This window comes from Acanthochromis polyacanthus, chromosome 10 (genome assembly GCF_021347895.1).
Source record: "Acanthochromis polyacanthus isolate Apoly-LR-REF ecotype Palm Island chromosome 10, KAUST_Apoly_ChrSc, whole genome shotgun sequence".
Taxonomy (NCBI): domain Eukaryota; kingdom Metazoa; phylum Chordata; class Actinopteri; family Pomacentridae; genus Acanthochromis; species Acanthochromis polyacanthus.
The window spans coordinates 12,428,846-12,456,405 of NC_067122.1; the positions used below are offsets into that span (position 1 = coordinate 12,428,846).

At 38.2% G+C, this 27,560-nt stretch overlaps 1 protein-coding gene across 1 annotated transcript in view; it reads left to right on the top strand.

Annotated features, from left to right (window-relative positions):
* gfra4b (GDNF family receptor alpha 4b) overlaps positions 1–16,278 on the top strand; it is a 52,873-nt gene extending 36,595 nt beyond the window's left edge. Inside the window, exons 2-8 of the mRNA XM_022213379.2 lie at positions 2,153–2,428; positions 2,702–2,782; positions 5,673–6,018; positions 6,785–6,894; positions 7,712–7,846; positions 12,859–13,019; positions 15,063–16,278. Coding sequence (XP_022069071.1) covers positions 2,153–2,428; positions 2,702–2,782; positions 5,673–6,018; positions 6,785–6,894; positions 7,712–7,846; positions 12,859–13,019; positions 15,063–15,206 — 1,253 coding nt within the window. The 3' untranslated portion in view covers positions 15,207–16,278. The remainder of the gene's footprint in view (positions 1–2,152; positions 2,429–2,701; positions 2,783–5,672; positions 6,019–6,784; positions 6,895–7,711; positions 7,847–12,858; positions 13,020–15,062) is intronic.
* The last annotated feature ends 11,282 nt before the right edge of the window (positions 16,279–27,560 follow it).

The following is a 27,560-nucleotide window of genomic DNA, read 5'->3' on the forward strand; positions in this document are numbered from 1 at the left end:
ACATTCTCTTCTCAAAAAGCAGCAGATGTTGTAGCCTGCAGTGCCATTTGTAAGATACTGAATATTTCAAAAGCCTGTTATCCACTGAACAAAGTAAAATCGAACTTATAACAGGTTATGTGAAAAGATTTGTAGATATAACAGCTTGTGCAAAAAAAGTGTTTTTATAGAGTTTAGATTTTTTTTTCTGTATTAAAAGGAAGAGAAATATTAGTGTGTGCTGAAGAAATGTACCAAAGCAGAACAAACTGATCTGCTTCACACAATAGTCTGTTGTGGGGCTTCTCGATTCATTCACTGGGCTTTCAATTATCCAGACTTACTTTCTCTTCTTTGAATGGGACATATCGTTCACATTTCTAGGTTTATATTTTTGAAGTCTAATTGCATATATTTGCCCAATTTACAAAAACAAGTAAGCACTGTAAGCACACTTCCTGTTATTCCCCTGGCTTATTCTTACAGATTCCTCTAACACCATTTTCGGCACCTAACTCATACTGCAGCTGCGACTCAGTTGGGAATGGTGTGTTTTGATTTTTGGTAGCAATTCATCATATGGATTTTACAAAATCTGTTAAAAATTGCAATAAAAGGCCCAATTACAATGAATGGGAAGTTGGCCAGACAACTGCTAAAACCCAGCCATCTTTAGAACTATGTAGCTCTGGCATATTTTACAGTAGAATATTCATCCAAAACTCTCTTGGTGTCAAATTATATGTGAGCCCCAAAGTTTTGGGTGAAAATCTAAAACAGAGGGTCTCCCTAACCTGCCACTACATCTATATAATGCACAGCGACTACATGAAAATATTACTCGCTCAAAACAAGATTGTGCTTCACACGGTGAAAGACTTTTTTCAATAAAGTTTTTAGTTTTTGAGCTGTGACTGTTTGAGGGTCTCATTCTTAATCTGCTTGTATGTTCCTCTCTCTGCTCTTCCTACTGCAACCAACCAGTGACTCACAGCTGATCGATAATGGACTACCTTTTCAAAATAAAAGCTCATAGATGTAAAAAAACTGGTGATTGGTATTTGTGAAGCCTGTTGGCTTTTCAAAAGAAAAAAATATTTATATAAATCACTCCCTGTGTATAATTATTGCAGGACATTAACTGGCAAAAACTCTGAAACAGGCTGTTAAAGCTATTGTCTTTTTCCTGACCAGCTTTTACTCCTTCATCAGACTGCAGTTGACTCTTGACGCTACCATGGATGTAGTATAGAAAGCATTCATAAGCCTCAAAGTTGGCTATCACAGACTACATTAAAGTTTCCTCTCCTGGCACAAGAGTCAAAAACAATACCGAGCTTCCAGACATGCTTCCACATCGTACAGCCCACAGCATGTACATTCATGTTTCTCCTCCTTCCACCTCCCACCCAGTTATTCCCGCTTGGCCCTCAGACTTTACATTGAACTAATGTCATGCAAATCTTTTCAAGGTTCTGGAAAAGTTTTACTAACAGTAATCTCCATGGATTACAAAAAACACAGAAAGAGTAAAGAAAATGACCTTGTTTGCTTTCGGAGGTTTCCTCCCAGCAATTTTACAGACATGTCTATTAGTCTATAGGCAAAATACTTTATGGGCTGCAGATGATTTCATTGTTATAGCAGAGTGGCCACTGAGAAAAGCTGTGCCTGAATATATATCCATATAGCCCAGTGGGCAAAATGTTGATTTCTTGCCTTGCAATCATGAAATAACATTAAAAAAAAAAACATGCAGAAAATCTTTGTTCATTGTTCTTGAACTTAAAACAGTCATAAATGTATGATGCATGGTGGTTTTTGAAGCAACAGAGCAATGGGAAACATCATCCACAACAATGAAAATTTTACCAGGTAGTATGAGAGGAGCGTAAGAATTACATACATGCAGAGAACCTCTTGCAAATTGTCAGAGTTTCACAATAGGCCCTGCGGTTGATTTAACTTAATGCTCAGTATCGCCATACACCTGTTCACATTTTTACCTCAAAATGATCTTTTCTCCTCTTTCCCTCCTGCTGACATTTGGCCTGACTTTGCAGCTTGCATCTCCTTAATTAATTTCTCATCTCGTAACCTTACACCTCAACTGGCATATCAAAATCCGCTTATCTTTTTGCTTTTTGTTGGGTTCTGGTTTCTTCTCACACAGCCCTGTTAGAGGTTATTCTGGCTGGCAGAGACTGCTTGGTGGCTGGAGACTCCTGTTCAAGCGATGAGACTTGCAGTCCTCGTCTACGTACTTTGCGTCAGTGTGTGGCGGGCAATGGCAGCATGAAGCTGGGTCCTGGTGCCAGAAGCCAGTGTGCCAACGCAGTGTCCGCCCTACTTTCCAGTCCTTTACATGGCTGCCAGTGTAAACGAGGAATGAAGAAGGAGAAGAACTGCCTGAGCATCTACTGGAGCCTTCATCAGTCTATCATACATGGTTTGTGCAAAAAGCTTCAATAAAATGTGTAAATCAAAATTAAATTATATTCACATACATCATCTGTTGGACAACGGTTCATTTAAAATATTACAATGAACCTGATGGATTATTATTAGGAGAGTAAGGAGCAAAAACTTTGTAATTTAGACAATTGAAGCCTCAGTGACTAAATGACAGTGACTACATATTATCAATATTCATGTTTCATTAAGTTTAGATGAGCTGTGGTGCTCATTCAAGCCAATATTTCTGTGTCTTTTATTCTTTCAGGACTCAACCTGGTGGAGAGTTATCCCTATGAGACAGTGCAGAGGGATTACGATTATGTCCGCTTGGCCTCTATTACAGCTGGCAAGTTCACCGACTTTCATTAACTTTTGCCTTAGTTCAGACTATTTCACCCGTAGAGGATGTTGTATTCTTTCAAGAATACATGACTCCACAGAATTTTCCTTGGAATCGTGCCCAAGACAAACAGAAGTCCCTTCTGCTCTTCAGATACAACGCACACATATAACTCTTCCCCCAACACAAGTCCAGGAACCAAAATAGGATCTTTTTCTTGAGCACATCATTGTATTGCAACCACATTCACATCCCAGACTCACCCAAAATAACAAAATCCATGAATGTCACTGCATACTAATGTGGTTCTTCTTCTCTTTTTTTTAATACTGAGGACGTACAATAATATAATATTCCAAATGTTACTTTGTTTCATACAATATCAGACTCCTTTAACAAAACAAAAACAATTTTATCACAAAACACAAACAAAGTTACTTGATTATACCACAAACTAAACATGCTGCTTTCTAATGATGTAAATTTAGGCAAAGGTTAGAATATTGATGCGTACATGAATAATTAAAACAACTTTCTGCAAGAAATGAAAGTGATACATACCAACACATGCCAGTGCTACAGGCATGTGTAGACTTACATTAGATTAAACTACTAGGACAGCAACTAACAGTTAATATATATTACTGATTGAGCTGCTATTTTCCTGAATTGATCAATTAATTGAAAACACACATCACAACTTCCTGTAGTTGAAAGTGACATCCTAAATTGCTTGTCGACCAAAAGACTAAAACACTCAAGATGATGACAAGCAGCAGATTGTCACATGCAAGAGGCCAAAACCAGCTAATATTTCACATTTTAAAAGACAGTAACTAAAGGAGTGAACCACTTATCTCAATGTTGCCATTCATCTTCTTTCAATCGACTCCTTGGATGATTCACAAATTGTTGCAGCGCTGCAATCTTGCAGTCTGAGCAGAACACCTGTCAGTATTACAAAACTGCAGAAAACTGATGACTCATCCCAGATTCAAGCAGCTCTCAAAGGTCAGCTGGTCACTTATTTCCCAGCAGGATGTATACAAAAGGTGCATTGATAAGATGCCACACAGAGAATCAGAGTTCACGCCACCATGTATAAACTATGCTGCTTGTTTTGGTTGCTTTTGTCCAGATTACAGAACGATTCACATCCAACACTAAAGCTAATTGTATCTGGCAAACCAAGGTGGGATGCCACTGAAATGATTTTATTGGTGGGTGGAAATCAAAAGAAGTGGTTTTGAAATAATAATAACCAAAAAAGGCCCCATGGACTTATATAAGAATATCAATATGTAATTTTTTGTGCTTTTAAAATGACAGTCATGTGGACGATTCTCTATTGATATGAGCAAGAATTACAAAACCTATTTTTATATTGTAAGGGTTTTGAGAGTAGATTGTAGCCTAGCTGATGGCAGTATTCAGTACACTATCATCCAATACAGTAACATAATAGCTCACATGCAGTAAAAAATAAAAATAAGTATTATCTGTCCAAAAGGCTAACAAGCTGAGTTTAGCTAATAATGTTTTACTATGTTATATTAGCTAGCTGTGGAACTTATCAGTTAGCTTGAATTCTTTCTTAACATTGGCTAAATATTACTTTATATTGGGAATTTAAACAGCAATGATAATGAAGTAAAGTTATAACCTTTGTCCCAGCCCGCTCAGTTGTAAACATTAAACAAAAACCATAAAAAATAATTTCTATCTGTTATCTAAGATCACCGTAGCAGGTAAACTCAGAGCAACATGTAAATATATATAGTTAATGTTAAGCATAATAAATAGATTTGTATTGTTCAAAGTGACTCATGAGATAAGATTTCACATTTAATTTTATTATAACCAAGCTGTAGTCTGTTATGATTTAATTACCCATTGTTCACTTCTGCATTAATTCTTGTCCTTTGTTTTTTTTGTGTTACCTCAGACATATTTCAATCATCTGCAGTACTGCCTCCTGCTCTGCGTCTTTCACTGAATTGTTTGTAGCATTAATCTGTGATTTCAGATACACAGTTATTAAGTATTCAGTTTAGACACAGAGAAGAAATATCTTTGCCATCAAATGAATACAATGGCCTAAATAATCAATGACTCATAATAGAAGCCAGAGCCAACACGCATTTAAGCCTGTTGTGCTTTGTTAAGAGGCTCTCAGAATACTGTCACACTGAAACCCCTGAAAATTCTAAACTGATCTTTAATAGAAACAAGTGGTGACTGCTTGTGCATGTGCAGTGTTTCACATAATGCATGTGATTGGAGGCTTGTAGTTACCTTGCAGGAACAAATGGAGGAACAGCACAGAGGCACAGTAGTGATGCACATTTTACAGATCAGAGGATGATGGCAGGGGATTTGCAACAGACAGCAGACCCGAATACAGAAAAGCAGGCTATACTTTTGCGACAGCTGACGTTAAAAGTCTGGTGTTGCAATATGTCAGCTTACCATGCTAATTTTAATTAGGATGGAAAATGTGTGGCTCTTGTGCTGACATTAAAATGACTCCTTGAAATTGTCCTTGAGGGTCTTACTTTGTGCAAAACTTACTTTTATTTTAAGATTTTTTCCCCCCTAACTCTGGAGATCAGACCTATCTGCTAAAATCCATTTTGTTTTGTTTTTGACTCAAGAAACAATTCTCCATTGTTTATTTACTGACTTCCCTCTTGAAGCGGCTCTTTAATTCCAAACCACCTATCTGAACTTCTGATCTTTTAACACGAGGAGATAACATCTCAGAACAATGAACATATAAACTGAGTACATACCACAGATCCCATACAGCCTTATTCACATAAACCCAAAACCTTTTTGATCTACCGCTTTCACTTTTCCGCTAACATCTTTTCTTTGACCTTACTTCCATCCACAGACTCTGATGTTGGCATGACAACTGTGAATCGCTGCCTGGATGCAGCCAAGGCTTGCAATGTGGACGACTTGTGCCAGAAGCTTCGCACAGAATATGTCTCAGCTTGTATCAAACCCACTGCCAAGTCAGGCTTGTGCAACCGGCCTAAATGCAATAAGGCCCTGCGCAGGTTCTTTGACCGCGTTCCTGCCGACTACACTCACGAGCTGCTCTTCTGCCCGTGTACGGACACAGCATGTGCAGAGCGGCGCAGGCAGACCATCGTGCCCAGCTGCTCTTATGAAAGTGTGGAAAAGCCTAACTGCATTACACAAATGAGGATCTGCAACGCCGACTATGTGTGCAGGTAAGAGCAGAGCAAAAACAGAAGCTTTTAATTTGCTTCCCTCTTTTCCCATGTTGATATCATGTCTGTAATAGATATTAAATATAATACATCTCATATGGTAACATATTGCTGTAATATGATCATAATCTCCACATTTGCTTTTGCTTAATGATCCAACTCATTTCTCATTTTTCCCAAATAACCAAAGCCAATGTTATATTATTCTCACTTTATTTAACTATTCCTGGGATATAGATTTTAGAAATACTCACAATACATATTTTGGCCAGTGCTGTTCAGTATAATGGCTCTTTGAAACCAAATAAACAGCCATTCAATCAACAAAATGGCCTGCTGTTTTACCCTAAAGCTTTCTACTACCATCGGTAGGAACACCCCAGAGAGCCTGTTGGAATAACACATTAAATATTTAACACAGATAAAGAGCCAGATGGATCAGAGTTATCGCTCATTGCTATCTCTGGTCATGGCCATTATTTTTCCACAGCCCCATTACACTCAGAGGGCTTTACTAATGATCCCAGGTCTGGGGGATGAAATATATTACTCTTTCTATCACTTTCACATTACAGTCCAGTGCTTTCAGTCTTCAGCGTGGCCAACAATATTTCTTTATGTCAGAGGGGCAAACTCTTAATTAAATGACCAAGTTATAACAGAAAGAATTTATATTTTTAAAGAAGTACTCATAGACCTTTTACATGAAACAATAAAGGAATCTATCACGTATTTGCTAACAGGTGCCCATTTCTTGTTTTTGTAGGTCTCGTCTGGCTCAGTTTCAGTACGACTGCGAACCCTCCAAAACATCTGCTAACGGCTGCGAGCAAGGGAACTTTGGAGCTTGTCTCCTCGCCTACACAGGGCTTATAGGTAGGTGCACACCTGAGATGCAACACACGGAGAGAGGGAAAATACAAATTCGAGGAAAAAAATGAATAGAAAAGAACAGGTGGAGGAGGGAAGAGATAGTACGAGAATGAAGGCATGTGAAAAATGTAGTGACAGCGATTGAAAGACAGAACTACACAGCAAAGAGGCAGGAATGAGTGAAAGAAAACATAGAAGGGAAATTAACAAACACTGAACAAGTAAAGAGTAGGAATGAAATGAAACCTCTTATTCTAAACCAATGATGTAAGATCGAAAAGCATACAAAAAAATCCCCTCTGTGGTAAGAAAACACAGGCGCTTTATACAATGTGAGGCTTAATCTGTTTTATAACAATCCGTAAAAGAAAAGAACAGCCGCTTCTTTTCCACACGCTGGAAAGACGAGCTAACCTAATGCATTTCAAGAACCTCAAATGGTGCCCCTCAGCACAAACACACTTGGCATTTTCATTCCTGTCTTGTATTTATTAAAGCACTTCAAATCCCACCTCCACTATGTTGAGAAAAAAAAGGAACGAAAACAGCCTCACACACACGAAAAAGAACTCAATGCCAGAGACTTCTGTGACCTAAAAAAGAGAAAATTGGAGTATTTCTCGGTATCTCTCTATGATATTGTGCAAGTCAGTGCAGAGCCGGTCTATCCTGCGGTACTAAAATATTATCAGTCCTTTGCAGCAGGTCAGTGCATAGGAAATGCTCTGTCCATTAATGTTTCAGAAAACAAAGCACTATGAATGCAGTGTAACAACTCAGAGGAGGATATTGATTGAAGCCTGGTGCTGTCTCTCTGCAGGAAGTACAATAACTCCCAACTATGTTGACAACTCCACATCCAGCGTGGCCCCATGGTGCTCCTGCTCAGCCAGTGGGAGCCGGAGAGAGGAGTGTGATAATTTCCTGGGATATTTCACCGACAACATCTGTCTGAGTGAGTGTCCACTCTGTTCACAACAAAGTGGAACGTACTGGGTCGTGGGGTTTGGGGCAGGGGTTGTTTAAACAGACAAACTAACTGCTGTTTTAACATCTTGCTTAACTGATGTGATGCAGGTTCAAGGAAAACACTAATATGTCTTTCATTAGGTGCATTTTTTTTGTTTCCAGGCTACATTCAGTCTAATGTCTCGGAAAATGATCACCTTCAACTGAAAGGAACTAAGCGGGTGTTTTCACTTGAAAACTAGGCCAAGAGCAGTGACTTTGCAACCTTTTGAAAACGCACAGTAAAATGCAGTTTTTTCAACTCCAAGGTAGCGTTGTCACAACATCAAAGTTATGGCTTTGATATGATACCTGCTTAAATACACTTAATTAAAACACACACACAGAATGTAATGTTTTATTACATTGCATCCTTTCGTTTTCAACATTGGGGGATAAGTATTGATTGCTCCAGCACACAGCATCTCTACAACACGATAGAGGTCAGTAAACAATCAAGTATGCACTATATTAGAAATGCTAAAGATAAATAACATTCACCAGAAATCACCAGTCAGCAGCTAGTAGATGTTAGGTTGCTGAATGTTGTTTTACATTCCCTGTTGAAGCTGATGGACATTTTTGGAGACAGAATCACGTTGTTGGACACATCCATCCATAACATCTTGTGACAGACTGTCTGTCGTTTGCTTAAAACAACTCCTTAAATGACAATTGGTTGTTCAAGGTTCAAGGGCCGTGGATATTCAAATGCATGGCTACAGTGATAACTGCCATGCCAGCGTCCAGAACGCCAACAGCCATTCCTTGTCTTTCTGTTTTCATCTGTAGCATCGTGTCATTTGAATAAAACTCCATTTTAAGGTGGTCTGTTGTGCTTTAAAGTCACATCTGACTAGGATGAGGATTAACTCAGTGTTTGACAATTTGTCCAACCAAAAACTTTCTGTGCACAACTGAGTAAAATTAACAGTTTTCAAACTACAACAATAGAAAAATGAGAGAAGAATAACATTTGAATGCTGCGCTTACAAAGATACCACAGCGAAAACCTCATGAAAACATTATGAAAAGAAATGTAATATTATGGGACAGAACATTGAGCTTATTTATAAAAAATAAATAAACACTGTGACTTGTTTGTATTTCTTTAAATCAACCACAGTCGTCGTGGGCAGGACTAAGTGAAGATGCATCTTTAGTGACCCCTAAAAATAATGACGAGTGGAACTGTTCTGATGCAACATTTGGACACAGGAAGATGAGCACTGTGATGAAAATGTAAACTGCACTCAAAAAAAATAACTGCAAAACTGAACAAAACCTAAAATTTGTAGAGCATTAAGTTGTAGCTCAGAGGGTGTTTCCTGCACTATGCGGGTTTTTGAATAGGATTACAGGCAAATAGCAGAAGGGGAGGAGAAAGTCGGCTGACAGGAGCGACCAATGGCAGGCTTAAAGCCGCATCTTACATCCAGTGAGTCAGACTGTGATTGCCCTTAAATGCCTCCTCAACCTCTGATGGTGCGAGAAGTTTGCTCGTCACAAATTGAATCACACTGGTCTGACTGATATTTGGGGACATGATGTAAACATGTTATTTATTACATCTGCTAACCTGTTGCTCTGTGAATCCTTTAAAAAACTCTGCACGTCTGATGCCAAGTTGTCATGTCGGTTCCCTTGCTCTGCATAAGTTTGAAACATCTTTTACAGACCGCCTTTGTGCTGTTCTTCCCCTCCCCCTGACTGTCAGCTGTAAGCCAAAATAATGCCATATTTTGCTTTGCAGACAACTGATAGACAGTCGGCAAAAGCACTTGATTTTGCCGCCATGCCTGTAGCTTTGTCACCATGAAAGTTGCAGTGTGCTTTTGAGAGAAAAAAAAGTGGCTGACACATCCAATATGCCTGCAGAGAGTAGAAGAAGAGCTCTAGACACTTACTGCCCTGCTGCTGCACATTGAGGCAGCTAACAGAAAGTATAGCTTCAACTATTAAAACGTTTTTTCCTGATGTGCCAATAATAATAAAATGGTACATAGTGTCCTTTTTAATAGCATAACCTTGTTTTTACACGCTACCGACAATATTGAATATGGGTATAGTGTGCAAGAATACTCCAAGGACAGAATATGCAACATTAAAGTTCGTTTTCTCAGATTCTCACAGCTGTCTATCTTAACACCAGATAAATGCTCTAGTTTCAGTAAGTACAATTTGAATGTGTGTCATTCACCTTTAATGACATTGTTTAACATTTTGGGATTATTTCTTGGCTGGGGGAAGTTTAAAAAAAAAGTCCAGCCATTCTTCATAATTTATAGATCAAATTAGACTTTTTGCATTTATGCTTCAAATGAAGCATCAGCTCCGTATCACTTGACAGGAAGACGCCAGCAAGTAGACACTTTCAGGTTAAACTGATAAGGTATAAAGTCAGAGTCTCTAAGTGTAGAGCTGAACCAAATGCCGTTTCTAAAATACCCTAAAGGCTTGCTCTGATTTTTAAGGTTTCATGTCCTTTCACTTCACTGCTGGTACAGAAAAGTAGCTTCATTTATAAAAATTAACCCAAAAAAAGGTATCAGAATAATTTGCAGTGATAACCTGTAACAGGGGACATTCAAACAGACTTGATACGAAAAGTAAAGTGAGCACCGTGGCAGAGATAGTGACAGGACAGAGCTGTCAGGACTCGGTGAGACAGATGTTTCCCAGCATGCTCCAACGGCAGCAGAGCGAGATGTATTTAAATCAGAGATCATGTGCTTTCTGTAGCATTAACAGTGTGCTCTCTTTTCCTCCCTCTGTTTCTCTCTCCCTCTCATATATACCCTCACTTCAGCCTTTCAAATTATTAATATTCCTTTCATGTGGTTTCCTTGGTAATTTCACATCGCTCTTCAGACATTCACAGTGAATTATAAGTAAGCAGCACCGTGATTGTTAGGTCACTGTATATTTATTAAATCTCTTCTAAACACTGAAGGTATTTTTTTTTCAACTGACAAAACAAGTTGTTCTTATAACTCAAAAATCCCCTCAAAAATCAACTCTGCATCAAAGCATGCACTGATGAATTTAGATGCTCATTTTTCGGACACCCCATGCATTTGTGAAATATTGCACTAAGAATAACTGTTAGGTCTTTAAGTGCAACTTCTTTTTGTACAATCACAGCTGAAATACTAAACAAATTCTCAAAAAAAAACATTAAAAATGTCCTGCGACCCTAGTGAGGATAAAGCGGTATATAGAGGATGGATGGATGGACATTAAAAATGTAAAACTGATTGGTTTCATAAAAATATATAAGACATTTTGAATATTGTGGTCATTTTGGTATCAGTGATCACTAATGAAGGTCGTGCTTTTCATTTAAAGACAATTTTGCTTTTGCCATGCTTCATTGCTATATAAAGCCAGCACATTTGAAAGTTCTTCAGAAACAAAAATGGTTTAAACAAGGAACCTAACGCAGGAAACACACCTGAAGATTATCTCCAGCATGTACAGTATCTATTGTCAAGCATGGTGGAGGCAGTATCATGGTTTGGGGACGCATGAGAGCTGCTGATGTTGGTCATCTTACTGTCAGTGATGGCACATTGAACTCTGCTAAGTACTTTGCCATTCTCAAAACCCATATGCTCCCTTCTGCACTGTTCCATTGAGGTCAAAACTGAATGTTTTAACAAGATAATAACCCTTGCCACACATTCAGAGCCAGTAGAACATGGCTGCAGGAGCACAATATTCAGGTCTTAGAGCAGTCAGCTCAATCCATGGACATGAGCCCCATTGAATATCTGTGGTGGATTATCAAAAGTTCTGTTTCAAAGTGTAAACCAAATAATTTAGAAGAATTAAAAGCAGTAATTCAAGAAGAATGGGACAAAGATTACCTCATCCAGCCAGGATTAGAGCTTTACTGCTGCTAAGACAGGACTGCTAACTATTAATTTGATGATGTGATGTTTTTGGGGGTTTTTTTTCAGTTTTGAACACGTTCTCTGTTATTTCTTGACTTTGATACCGACAACATTGGGAACTGACATATCGAAACTGCCAAGAATTTGTAAACAAACCAAAAAAAATATCATTTGCATTTGTCTGTGTCTGTCTAATGCAGCCACACATTTTAAAACACACAAAAAAGATTTTTCCACAAATTTTTCCTGTTCAGGAGGAGACTTATTTACGTTAATAGTCTCAGTGATCCAAGCAATTACTGTCAGAAATCAGTATATCTGTAGATACTTTCACAACATTAATTATAGTGTTAATTCCAGTCTTTTTTCATCAGCTACAAGTTTTGTGGATTACATTATGAAAAGAGTTGATTACAGATTTAGGAAGCTGAGTAATTTAACAGAAGTAGCAATGGCAGAGGGAATGTAATGGTGATCAATCTGAAGTCCTACACTGATGTTTTGTAATTTATTGTGTCTTCTGTTCTTCCGCTGTGTCTCCTTGTTTCTATGCTAATTCTCCCCTTAACGCCTTTTCTCTTATATCTCCTATGACCTCCGCTCTGGAGTGTGAATAATTAATGTCCTTATTATTGGCCTCAGTGAGTATATATCTATCATGGAACCTGTGCACATACTGAATATCTTTGCTTGCTGTGTGTGGTGAGGTGAATCTTTGGCCAGTTCTTCGTCGGGCCTCCTGCCTAGAAAAGATACAGAGAGGTCTCAGAGTTATTTGGCCAGAGCAAATGCTCTAAGAGTTAATGAGGTCGATGTGGAGAGGCAGGTGCAGTTTGGATGCTTGAAGAGAATACTGAGTATTTTCTCTTTCTTTCTTTTTTTCTTTTCTCCTCTGCTGACCAAATCTGAAGTAACTCTGGCACAGCAAAACCTCTTATGCAAAATTTAGAATTCAGAACTGGAGGCATCTGTCATGACTGAATAAGACATAAGTGTAACTCAATAAAAACATTACGAGTGAAGTCTTGTAAAATATTTTTCACTGTTTTATGTCATGTTTCAGGGAATGCTCTCATGACGTTTGGAAGCGAATCAGACCAGCAGCCGACTCCAAGCCAGTACAGCACAACCAGCCACGGCAGCAGAGAAAACAGAAGCACGACTTCTCCACCAGAAACCATAGAAACTATGAGGAACTTTCTGGATACAATAATACCAACACAGGTGTGCGTTTTTCTTATCAAGGCGGGAGTTCACTACAGCAGGTTCACATGGTCATACATTCAGGAATAATCCCTTTCTGATGCTGACACAACAGTACTCAGAAGTGCAGCGATTTAGGTTTTACAAATTATTTTACTGTGCAAATATGTTTGTAGAAAAATGAGATAATCAGAGAGAATTGCTGTATTTATTGCAGCTATTCGTTCTCAGTGTTCCCATTTGAATTCATGTAGGGAGGAGTAGTGGCATGCAGTGAAAATGAGGTAAATCATGTCAGTCTGGTAATGTATTTTTCCATTTATGAAAATTTGAATGCAGCCTTTCTTGGGACCTCCATATAGATATAGTTATATAAGCATAATGCTGGGATCAGATGACACCGTATCAGCCAGATAACCCTACCTGACAGACATTAGGGCATTGGGAGCAAAAATGAACAGAAACGACTGGGATGCCTCACAATGTCCTGACATAAAGACTAACACTATTTCAACTAAATTATACCAGACGGGGAACTTTTGCTGATGTTCGCTTATACTTCACACTTACACATCAACCGTCTTCATAATGGTTCCTAAGCTAACTCTTATACTCAAAAATGTACATATTCGTTTGGAACAGTTAAGTAGGTCTTACAAGCTGTGAAAAACAGCAAGTAATAACCATTCAAGCTCCAGCACGGCATGGTGGTTAGCCACGTTTCCTGTGGAATACATGGTAATAATTTTCGACTGCGATCACCAAACCAGACACAGTGACGACTCCAAAAGAACATTTCAGTCCCAGTCGTTAAAGTCACACTGAGTGCTTTGCTTTTGTAACGTACTTGAGAGTGAAACAAATAATGGTGGTGGGCTTTAGTTGCAAGAAAGATTGAAAACAAACCCTGCTGATGTGACTTAGAGACAACTGTGCAGAGATTCAGAGGTGAAGATCTGTAGAGGGCTGCTGAATGACCAGGAGGTGGAGGATTACTGTTAGATTAACAAATCAGAACAAAATACATTATAATCTAAAATCCACACAACTCCTCCCACAATACTGTTCTGCTGCCTTCTTAAACAAGCTCATGGTTAAGTGTGTTTTCTGTATGATAGATAAGCTCAGTTCAACCCAAATCACATCTGATTGAATACATTTGTGAATTAGACTATTTTACACATTTTAGACGAAAAAAATCTATTTTTGGCATATTTACTATGTGAAAGGAGGGACATTAGTAAATAACACAAAGACACTGGAAATTCTAACTTGTAAATGCATTTTCCATTGCACTGTGTCTTTAATACTTCTTTAACCCTGGCCTTCTGGGGATGTGTTATACCTGCAAATCTGTCGAGCTGTGTGGTAGTAATTCCATTGAACAAAGCCGTGCAGTTACATTAGGCAAACCATATGCATCACTTTGCCAAGAGAACCTACATGCATTCAGCTTGGGATAAGGAAAATCCATAAATTTGCTTACATGTGCTTTGTCTTGATTTGCTACGCAGTTCAATTCATTCTGCTGGTACTGCAGCTAATAGAACACAGGTTAGAAAACTCTATAGAAATATATCATTTGGTGTTTATCACAGAGAATATTATCAGTTACAATAATTTCACTGTGATTTGATGAAAAACTAAAATGATTTCCATGTATACTTCATTAGGAGACAATGTCAGACCTAAATGTGCCTCTTCAGTATCATGTTTAAATGTGTTAAATTTCATAGCTCCAACATGAAGGTGTCACATTAGGAAGGAAGAAGCTGCACTGAAAGTTCACTGAGTGGTTAAAAAATAAAAATATAAATATGTATATATATATTAAATGCACACAGAATCTGAAGGAAAAACCTGGTTAACATAGAAAGTTGATTATCTCTGACCTGGATGTTTAGGTTTTCTTGAGCCACATTATACAAAGACATCTCGGCTATGTCAGACTTATTAGTACAGTAGTGTGGTCTAACTTTTTTGCACCATACCAGCAGATTAGGATGACTGAAAGACAGGAATTAAATAAAGCATGACCCTAAATTGGTCTCTGTCTTGTCTTAGGTCCTGGGAAATGAGCTACTGGTGGGTCACTCCACCCTGCCATCCAACAGCCTGCCAAACTCTGCCTCACCTCGCAGCATAGTGCTTCAAGCTGCCTCCAGCCTTGTGTTGTTGCTCCTTCATCTCCTCAACAATGGACACTGAAGACTGCAGGAGAAGCTGAGGACCCTCCTCGTACCGAGCAGAATGGAGGAACAGTGCAGTTAAGAGGAAAATGGACCACGTGGCGTTATTCCTCCCTCTAAATATGTACAGCAATTCTGTTTTTCTATTTTTGTGTCAAAACAGTCCCGACTCAACCTGCCGGTGTTCTCACTCAGAGTGTGGGAACCTTCTGCAGACGGATGCCAGTCTTTACATTTGTACATTACTGTTGAAATGAAGTCACTACTGCTTTTGTGGACTAATCCAACTTTCAACTATCCAGTTGTATCTGTATTCAAAGTTACAATTGCATATAAAGCAGATGTGTATGATATAAAGACATGAAGTATGTAGCTGTGAAGATTTGCATTACCAACAGAAGCTCTTGTTTGAAGTAGTGTATGGGAAAATAACTGCAGTAAACCAGTGAACTTGATATTTTCTCTGTCCTCAGTGTACAAAGTTTTTAGAAAGATGCTGGAGAAGACTCTCCTCCACTGACTCAAAGAGGACCTTTATTTGTGTCCAATGCCGGAACAGGGAAGAATCAAAGAAACAATCCTGGACAAGTGTACTGATTCTGCAATGTCCAGCACCACTATTGAGAAGAGCTGTGGCAAACAACCTTGACAGAACAATCATCCTTTCCATTGAGACTGTTGGAACTTTCTCACACTCTCTCACACCACGTCATTTGTTATCGCTAAAGCTACCGAAGCTGTTTATAGAAAATATAAGTCCTTGGTGTTTATCAGCGAAGACAGGTTTGTGGGCTTGAAAGGAAATGACCAGAGAAGCAGTAACTCTTTACCTGTGCTGCTGTGCTATGTGTTTGTGAGCGTAATACCCTTTTATTTCTCATTGTGTAAGTGAACATTGCTATACTGAGCTCTGAGTTTTCGTGCCAGAGACGGAAGTGAATGATTTGATTTAGTGAGTGTCGCCAACACCAGTATGGAGCCTGTTAGAAATCTGACAGTAATGAATGATTCAGTATTTTCTGTTCTTGGAACCTGCTCGAGAATTCTGAACAGGAAGAGAGGTGCGGCAAATAAAAGTTCTCAGATCATTATGTATGCACATCGTAGCATCATTCAACCTTTCTTTTTTAATTAAATGACAAATGCTTTGGTAGGTGCTATTGAAGTGAACGCTCTTTGAGTACATTTTGAGGACACAGACAATGCATAAATGAAATTGTGTTTACCTAAAGAGTTGTGCAACTTCCAGGAGCACTCTGGAGTGCATTATTTGAAGTGGGACTATAACAGGATTTACAGCATAATCCAGCCATTTGTGACCTTCTGATCTGTCTTAAAAAGCTTATGAGCTGCTTCACTGCTGAGCCTCTGTGATTATATGTTGCTTACTTCTGCCTCAACGTCCTTTAAGGCCAAAAGAAAAACAAATTTCAACCCCTAATGCTGTTGGAAAAACAGCTTACAAGTGATGTGTATGTTAACTTTTTAATTTATCCATTATCTGACAACCTAAACTATTTTTAGCCCTACTTCACTCCACAGTACAGCTGCCAAAGACCAAACTTTCCACAACTCGGAAAGTCTGTAATCAATGGCCTGAGGGAGCATCATGAGTGGGCAAGACAGACACGCTGTAAAAGAAGTTTGTTTATAGGGTCTCATAACATATCAGGCCCAATGGAGTAAACAATACTACAATCAAGAAACAAGTAAAAGTTTGCCCAGAATATGGCACAGTTAAATAAAGATTAAGCACTTGTTATACTCAGCAGGAAGAGTGATAACTTTGTGAAGGATATCTGCTGTCAGCCATTACCGTCCTCTGTTCTGCTGTCCATGTTTGTCTTTAGTTCTCTGAAAATGAACAATTACCTGATAACTCAGCTACAACTCTGAAAAAAAATGACACAATTATCTTGTAATTAGCATTGCTACATGTGACATAAATGTACAACACTGTCAAAGATCAGAGGAAACAATGCTGAACAAGCCAATGCAAACAAATGCGACATACAACCTTGGATTAAAGGACAATACAATAATAATTAAGTGGCTTTTTAAAAAAAATAATCTTTGCTTGTATTTGTATATTTGCTGTCAATTTCTTGTAAATACGATGAAACACTGCCAAAAAAAAAACATACGCAACTTAGTATGTTATTCATCACTAATAATTATGAAAGAATGGTTTAAAGCCATACCAAAGCGTTATTTTTGGATGTGTGGAAAAAACTCTTCCATCTACATATTCTTAAAAACACAATGAAAGCAAAAACAGAATTATTAATTACACTTGTTACCACTGTTAACATTCAAAATCTTTGGATAATAAACAGGCTATTTATCCATGACTGCAAAGCTGGTGAAGAATTCCATCAAGCAAAGGTTTAATATGACAGCTACAAGTCTGCTTTCTCTCATTTAAATGGCAGGAAGAGAAGTCAGGGTTGGCATAAGTACAATGCCAGTTTTAAGATGCAAATGGCAACAATGCGTGACATGTTAATCATCTTACATTTCCTGAGTGACAGTAACCCCGAAATAAAGTCACTTTTGCAGATATGTGATGTTAAGGCAAAGAAAACTTTTTTGACTTAATGATTAAGTTCAAGAATCCAAAGTTACAATTCCTCCTGTGGGGAACACAAAAGTCTTTATCACAGTTCATGACAATCCATCCAGTAGTTCATCCAGGAGACCCACTCTGTTAGTGAGGCTAAAATAAGAACATCTTTTATTGAATTGTGCTTGACATATAGTATGCGTGTTGGTTGTTTCCAGGGTTTGACCAGTGTTCCTCTTTGGTGATGTACAGCCTGTCTGTTTTTGACATCTGTTATAATTTTACAGTGTTCTCCTTGAAACGCTAAATACTTTTTCAGTTATTAAACTAGTATACTAGCTCACACAACGTTCCTTTTCAATTCCTCTATACTGACGACCGAAGAGGCTGTACACGTTATGTTTTCATCTCATTCTCTTGAACACATTGGGGTCACTGTGAGTCATTGCAGAAAAACATTTCCGCTCAAAGCTCATATTTGGCTTCTGGCACATTCTACTGCCATTGTTCCATTTTAATTATTTGAGTTTGCCCTTTTGATTGTAAGAAGTGAATTATTCGAAATGAGAATTAGGTTATTTCAGTATTTTAGTCCACATATTCTGTACATAACTAATAATATTTGAAGTCACGCTTACTCCTCAGTAATCAAAATTTTGTAATTAAGAATCATCAAACCTTCGTTATTAGTTTTTGCTAATTTATTGACGCCTTTACTATCTCAAGCTTTCTTTTGGGCAGTATCTCTTCACAGCAATGAGCTGCAAGTGAGGATAGTTTAAAAATGAGTATTGACTTTGTTACACACAGAGCACTAGAAAATTACTTAGACCAAAAATGTAAACCCTTAATAAAATGTACGGTATGGAAAAACATATACACTTAAACATATATAGCGGCTATTAAAAGTATTCACCATTCCCAGGAGGTTTTCCCCTTAAATGCTTTCAACATTTAATCATGGTCAATTCAGTTCGGCTTTTCTGAGAAGAATTTACAAAAAGACTTTTATCAAAGTGAAAAAAGATTTCTATGAAGTAATTTCAATTCATAAAAAATATAAAATGTAAAATCAGTGATCAAATATTCATTCCCTGGAAAGCAGCTCGGCTAATTCAATACAATTTCAGCCCGTTGGTGATGGCAGTCACACAGCTAGTTAAATGGAGATCATCTGAGTGCAGTGAATGGGTCTCAAATGATTGGAGCATAAACACACCCGTAACTGGAATGTCCAGTCAATAGTGAATCAGTGTCTCTACACAATGAAAAAAGAATACTCCAAGCAATTCTGTGCAAAGGTTATTGAAGATCATTAGTCAGGGGACGCATACAAGTAAATTTGCAAGTTGCTGAATATCCCTGAGAGTATAGTTAAACTCATCAATAAGAACTCGAAGAACAATGGCACATGCGTAAATCAGCAGAGCAGACCATCCTCAAAAACTGATCGTGCAAGTAAAAGATCAATAAAGGAGGCCACCAAGACACCTTTTGTTTCTCTGAAGGGCTCCAGCAGCTGAGATCAGAGAGACTGTGCACCAACTCATAGAGCATACGACAACTGTGACCTGTTCTTCGACAGTCAAAGTTTCTTTTGAGAGTTGCAAAGAGAAAGCAACTGTTGAAAAAAGCTCATCATAAACCTCCACTAGGTTTGCCAGCGGGCATGTAAGAGATTCTGATGTCAACTAGAAAAAGGCTTTTGTGAGACCAAAATTTTGCTTTCCAGTCATGAGACTAGACATTATGTATGGTGGACACTAGCAACTGCACATCCTCACAAACACACCATCCCTACTGTAAAGCACGGTGGTGGCAGCATCATGATGTGTGGATGTTTTTGGCAGCAGGACCTGGACGGCTTGTAAAGGTAAAGGATAAAATTAATGCAGCAAAACATAGGGAAACCCTGGAGGACAACCTGATGCAGTCTGCAAGAGAACTGCAGCTTATGAGCAGATCTGTTTTCCAGCGAGACAATGACCAAAGCATGCAGCCAAAGCGACACAGAAATGGTTTGAAGACAAGGTCAGTGCTCCGAAGCGGCCAAGTAAGAGCTCAGATGTCAATCTAATTTTAAATGTATGGTCTTTTAAACATAATGTGGGGCATCTAACATTAGTTTGCATAAATTGTGAATGGCAAAAAAGTGCAAAAGCATTGTAGGACATTCTAAAATTACAGTGTATGTCTGACACATGCCCTATGGTTTCTTCATATGAGCTGTTACATTGAATATTTTAATGAGTATTTACAATGCGTCTTGGAGATGAAAATAAAGGTACTAAATTCATTTGGTTAAGCAATGAGCTCATTGACATCTGTGTGGTGAATATGGAGAATGAAACGCTTTCAGTGGACTTTTTAATGCTTACCGCTCCATCGACAAGTTGATGTTTTCTGGTGTTTTCAGAAGTCGCCTAATGAAGATGCTCCCTGTCTGTGCATTCAATGAAATTCTTAATGTGTTTTGTCATAAATCATTTGGCTAATATTTGCCAAACATCGAAGACGACCCATGGCTCTCTACTCAGCAGGACACAAGCCTCTCAGCTGAGCACACACACATTCATACAGAACATGTTAGGGCAGGACTTATATGTTAATGAAAAGTTTACACAATGCAGTAGTTGATTAGAGTGATATGAGAAGTCAGCTGTTTGGCTGGCAGCTGATGCTCAGAGAAAGCTCTGCAATGCGCTGACTGACTTTTATGTATGAAACAAATCATTGCAATTTGGATCAGATTTAAAATAAGCCACTTATATCTACAACTACCCATTATATTGTATCACATTAATCCGTTAATAATTTGTTCTGATTAATCATTAAATGATTAGGTCACAAAAAATGACAAAATGCCATTCCCACCTGCCTTGGTTTGCCCAACAAACAGCCTCACCCTTACTTAAAATGATATAACTTTTCGCTTTTTAAAAACAAAACAAAACGAAGCAGCAGCGCTAACATCGTTACAGAGTAATTTTCTTTCAACTGAGCTTATTGTTTAAACTCTAAAATCATAGTTGTAGTAATGTCTGTAAATGACTGACTCATATATTTACATTTTGTCTAAGCCACTTATTTTGATGTCTCATTATAAATATTCAAACAGGTTTTGCCTTGGCTCAGAATAGGTCTTAATGGGTGACTTCACATGACAGCAAGCATGATCAATCTACGGACAGTAAAGTCAATGAGTGTGTTAACCTGTATGACAGAAATCTGTAAACTTTACTGTTAGCAGTTTGATAAACAAAAATGTCTATTATGCTTAAGTAAATATAACCCCAGTTAACAAAACGGGATTGAAAAAACATGATTTAAAATCTTAATTCCTATCATTTTGGCACTCTTTTTCTCTTGGTGCTGACTAAAATCTCTTTGGGGAAGTGCCAGAAATTTCTCTATGCAGGAAAGACCCTGATCAAAGACAAAATCAGTATTCAGAGGAGAGCTGTGATCTCAAAGTATACCACACTTTGCTTCTCATTTAAAGCTGAGATTAGAGGAAGATACACTGGAGAAGGCTGAAATAGATAAGTTACCAAGTGCTGTTTCGGGAGAAAAATTAGTCAGGTAAATCCAAGTTATCTGAGGCTCACAGTTACGGCTTCAGATGCGAGTCCCTACTCAGCATGTGGAAAAGGTAGAGATGGAGTCTGTGAAGCTCTCTATCAATGCTGAGTGAGGAATACAACAATTTGTTTGGCAATAATACACTTCTAGCATTGCTAGTGAAACCATGCAGAGCAGTGACTTCCAAAATCAGGCAGCACACTACAAGCGTAGATGAGAAACAGATTGCGGTGATGAATCTGAATGTTGGGAGTATGATCTGCTCAGCTGATTTATACCAGACTCATTACTCCATGAGTGATGCATTTTCATTTTCACTGTGCAGCGTTGTGGAAAAAGCAGGCATAGTTGAGAATCATCTCTTATCTCTGATGACCCATGACACAATTTGTCAAACTGAGGTTTTGCTTCTGTAAAATCAGTTACTCCAAATACAAACAGTGTGTATGAAGATTATAAAAAAGAAAAAAAAAAACCAATAGAAAACGTCATGGAGGTCATACTTTAAAGAAACTGATTTAAACAGTCATGGTTCACGAAGGTCAAATTAAGGACACCATCTATTGTGAAATAGCATGTTCCGTTTTGCTGTCTGTCACACTTTAGTTTGCTAGTGAATCAGGACTTCTCAAGTCAAGCTTACATTTTTACAAAGTTGGTTTATGAAGCTATATACAAATGTATTAAGAAAAGTTTATGTGTAAGAACAGAAAATGAATCAGCCTACATGACAAACAATCTGCAGTTCAGTTCTTATTTGCTAGGACAGAACATACAGTGACACTTAAAGGTCCCCCTCCACTCAGAGTGTTTTTGTTGACTTTTAATGTGAGTTTCTATCAGCGCACATAAAGTCTGAGTAAGCACGTGAACCTGTGAGCAGGATTTTGGACATCACTATGGAAATAAATTCTGGTCTAATAGGCAAGATACATGAACATAATTTGGGAAAACAAAGCCTGCATTGCCCACACAATGAGACTAGTCTTTCAGCGATGTAGAAGACATGCTGATTCCTGCATTTAGGAAATTCCTGATATGAAAAATACTTGCATTTTCATTGATTCACTGAAGAGGGACAAGGCAAATATGTAATTTAAAATACTTTTAAACAAGTATCCATAACTTAGAAGCAGAATATTCATATTAATCACCTAAGATGTCTGGAGCAGATCTCAAAGCACAACTGCTACATACAGTATATACAGCAAATGTGACCCAATCCTCATATTTAACAGTTGTGGTAACTTGTTGCACAATGCTGGGGAAAAAAACGACACTGTAATGCTTTTGGTTTTCTGTGATAAATAAAAATGTGCATGGATTTTCTCCTTATGACCTGAATAACTCCATTTGGTGCGAAAAGAACAAAATCACGCCCATCATTCTATAATGAAGGGCATGATTTTATAGCACATAGACAATAAACAATTATTTTGAAAAAAAATAAAAAATCGACTTAACTCCATGAATTCTTTTTTTTTTTTTAATGTGAACCTTTCTTAAATGGGGTAACAGTGGCAAAGGCATCCAAAACACTTTTTTCTTTTCTTTTTTGGATGGGATTCAGATCTGGCTTGGCACTCGTCACACAGAGTTTTGTAATGCTGGTTTAAATGGTCAAACTAATTACAAGTGTGGCCTCACGTGGTAACAACAGTCGCAAGATACTGCCAACAGAGTACCTGTTTTTGATCACTGTAATCCTTTCTGTAGCCAAAGTATTTCCATAGCACTGATACCGCATTTCTTTTTGCAGCCAAATCTTCCTTTTAAATGTTTCTCTCTGTTCCTTGCTCATGTTGCTGTGCACATGTGGAGCCTGCATGACAGCAAACCCAGTGACTTTTGAATGAAGCTTAGAAGAAATTCCATGTATCCAAGTACCCTTAAATGAGAGTAGAATATGTACTACCAGACAGACTTCTTTTGTAGACTAGCCATGGAAAAAGAGGACCTGTGCAAGTTGCAAAAAATACTCTAGAATGATGTTAAGCTAATTAGCCTTATGTCACATTGCACTTTCTGCAGTTTAACTACTGCAGGTGTGCACATTGCATTGCTGAAGCTAAAACAATATATCGTCCAGCCCTGTATGGTAAAAAAGCTAGTTTTGGCAAATTACTGAGCAATTTAAAAGTTTAAAATCAAAATTATGCACTGCTAAATGTTTCAGCCAAATATGTTTAGGAGGAATCATAAACTTACGTGAAGTGGTAGACATTTACACTGGCATGATTTACAGGCGCAACGCTGACATGGATGGTGGATGCAATAAGCAGAGGCCTTAAAGAGTGGAGGAAGAAGACTGTGTTAGAAATTCAGTGCATGGGTAAGTGTAAATAACATCAACACTTTGGTCAAGGTAAGGCTAAATATTGTTTAAAAAAAGAGAGCACAATGAGCCACATCACTAAACCGCTTGGCAAAATATTGTGTAGCCTCTCATAGCACTGCACACCTAATTATTTAAAATCTTAAGCCTTAAAACAATTTCAATGGATGATTAATTAAAAAAGTCACCTCCTTTACAGTGTCATGAAAGTGAAGATTAGCCATAGAAACTAAAACTGCTATTTGTACCCAATTTTAAATGTGTTTATTTTTGCTGTAGTGTTGAACATTTTATGGAGACTGACTCACTTTTGGAACCAGTCTCAATAGGCCAGTTTTTGGCATTTCTCCATTGACTTACCAACACTATATATATTAACACAAAACTTATTTAACATAAATGCATTTCCAATGATTAATAACCCAAGTACTTGCAAATTAGCTGTCACCTTCATCAACCCACTTTTAAATAAACACCAGCAGCAGTACGCATTTAAAGTATGTGCTAGAAATAGTACATTTTGTGATCACTTGAGTCGACACTTTTGAGAACCTGACATGTACGTATCGTTAACTGACACTTTCATCGTCCTGTTAGTGATTACAGAATCACGTTTCAATCCACTGGGTGAACTCCACCACTCACTTGACATTTCATGTCATGATGATAGTATTGCCTTATATTGTGAACTGCAGGATTTTCAAAGACTTATGACAACAACCTGTGCTGGCTTTAATGGGATTCCTTAGATTTTGTTTCAGATTTAATATGATTTATGTTTAGGTTTGCCCATGACCCAATTTGAGGTAACAACTAATGCAGTTTAAAGGAAAGACGGCTCACTGCTTATTTAGGCTATCTGCACTCGGTGGAGGGACATGAATTGGGCAGAAAAATATCCCGAAACACAAAACAAAGGAAGAATTATGATGTTTTTCCTCTGCTACTTTCTGCTTCATGTGCCCTGTATTTTTCAATAGCTTTCATTGTTTGGGATGATCTCATGGATTCATTCACCCCCACCGCCCTCACACCTCCACTCGCTGCGGTTTCTGCCCAGTGGTGGCTCTGAAACCGATGGCAATCAATAGCAACAATCAAATGTTGCTCTCGGGTGTTAAAACCTCTTGTCATTTACAGCCAGATCATTTTACCTGCAATACACACTTTCACTGCAATTATTCTCAGACTCCATGCAGTTCCTGTGTTTTTTTTTTTCCATGTCGTCTGTTTGCAAAGTAGAAGTGAGGCTGAAATCGATTCCACTAATTGCTGTGAAAGTACAACCAAGACTTGTGACATGTGTCATCCTAATTTCTCCGAGAATGTGTATTAATGACTAATTAATGACTGAATAAAGTGAAACAAGGGGTTTGAAATAGTGATTTTAAGTTCACTGCTGAAGCCAAACAAATCAGGGCTATCGGAGGAAACAAACCAAATGCATAAAATAACAATAATTTTTGAAAAATGGAAAGGTTTAGCATGTCTCATTGACCATAACTCTTCGTATAACACCAATGACACCAAACATCAGTAATGCCACATGGGAAGTCTCTGACATGCAAACTATAACATATGAAATAAGTGTAATAAAAATGCTCATTATGACAATTGCAACATTTTTGTAATTAAATGAATCATCAACGCCAGAAATGCAATTTCAGCCTTAAAATTACACAACGTAACACTGCTCTTCTCTCTTTTTTATTTACCCCCCGACACTGAGGACACAGCTGTTGTTATTGGAATTGTCATTGGTCCAAACCAGATGGGGGGCTTCGTGCTTTGCTTCAGTATGACCTCCACATGGTAGCCAATCAGCTGATATGTACAATTTCAGCAGAGAACTTGCAGGTTCTGCAAGAGGACAAGATTAATTCAAGTTAGGCAGAACTGCAACAGAATTCAGGAACAATGACTGAACAAAAAAGCTGACACCAAACTGAATATCCTGTACTGAATGGACGATTATACACACTGTTGCATCCCTAGTTGTAGCAAGACCTTTTTTTAGAATGCCACTTTTACACATTTTTACGTAGAGTAGTGTTTTCATTTTTCATAAAAGTGAAAATACAGCACGATGGAACTATGTTTTGGACACATATCTACTGACATAAACAATAGCACAAGTGACAAGAGAAATTTTCCTTTCCTTTGGCCTATTAAGGATGTTACAAACAACATGAAATTAATCTAAATTACAATGTTAACTATAATAAGCAAATGTAAAACGCAACATCCATCCATTCATCCTTTATCTATACACCGCCACTAGTCTGTCACAGAGCTATATATGCAGACAAACAATCACAATTGCATTCACACCTACGGGCAAATTTAGAATAATCAATGAATCTCAGTATATTTTTGGACTGTGGGAGTACTGCCGGAGTACTCGGGGAAAACCCACACATGAACAGGGAGAAGATGCAAACTCCATGCAGAAAGATCCTAGGAAGGCCGTGGACACGAACCAGGGATCTTCTAGCTGCAAGACCAAAGTGATAACCAGCACGCCACTGAAACGCAGCAGTTTAGCTAAATTAAATTTTTTTAAAAATGCAAAAGTACTCAAAATTGTGTCTGCAGACTGCACATCTGTCTTGGAGCCTGTAATCCCCTAAAATAAGTCTTGTTTACTCAGTTTGTTTTTAATCAGTGGAACTCGGTGCTAATAATCTGTCTGCAGGGCATCGCTGTTTTCCCTGCAGGACTTGGATCTTGTTGCTGTCCAGTCCTAACAGAGAGGAAAATCTAATGCAAAGTCCCTTTACGCTGCATGTGACATTTCTAATCCTTTCATGGTTTAAACCTGGAGGGAAAGCAGTTGTGCTCTGTATCACATAGGCGCTTGCCTTCCAATGGGTTTATGGGTAATTGTGTCAGGAGAGCTGCAGACCAAAACTTCATCTTTGACAAGTTCCCCCATGTGTTGCAAACAGGGTTGTTTCGCATTTTGGAGATATACTCCCCCAGCTGTGCGCATATGTTCACGTTTGTCTGCTCACATCTGTGTTTGTATGCAAGTCTGCGTGATCATGCGTGTGTGTTTGAAGCATGTAGGCGTATGTCTGCACACATCTGGTTTGTTTTCTGTAATCAGTGTGTGTCCATGCATATCTGTGTCTTTGTGAGTATGCATGAATGGACAAACACAAATCTGTCCAGTAAAGGTGATGCCTAGATTCTCTTCCTACGTATTTTTCGGACAGGAAGAGGACATTTTGTACTTACTCCAGTATGAATGTGTCAAACTTAGGAGTTTACAGGTGTACATGCACATGTGAGCATCTGGGCTCAAAATTTACGATGTTTTAATTTGCTACAGTTGCCAGCAGCTGCACTGGACAAGATATATTGACGTTCCTGAGCAGGCCAGCGTCAGACGGGCAGCAGCTGGAAAGCAATGACTGCACACTTTTCACCAATCAGTCAATAGTCTACGAATCAGAACTGGGGTTTTATGGGAGCAGATTCCCCTTAACTTGAAATGCTCCCAGTGGAGACAATTTTTCAAGCAAATGCCCCTCCCCCAGAGGCACTTTCACAATTACTGCCTCAGTATTTGATGTTGAGCTAACATGTTGTACAGTACATGCAATATTTGATTTTTTCTGCCTCATTTTTATCATCGAGTGTAGGCTAGACAAAAGAAATATACTCTTGTATAATAAATACAGTTGAACAGCACTACAAACTGCCTCCTTCAACACCTTTCAAATATTAGTTTATTGGTATATTAGCAGATTTACCGAATAAACTGGCATGTGCACATATAGTGTTAGTAAAGAAAGAATGCACTTTATGTAGCAAGAACAAGGTGACTGGTGGACATATATCCCTTTTTCTTTCTTTCTTTCTTTCTTTCTTTCTTTCTTTCTTTCTTT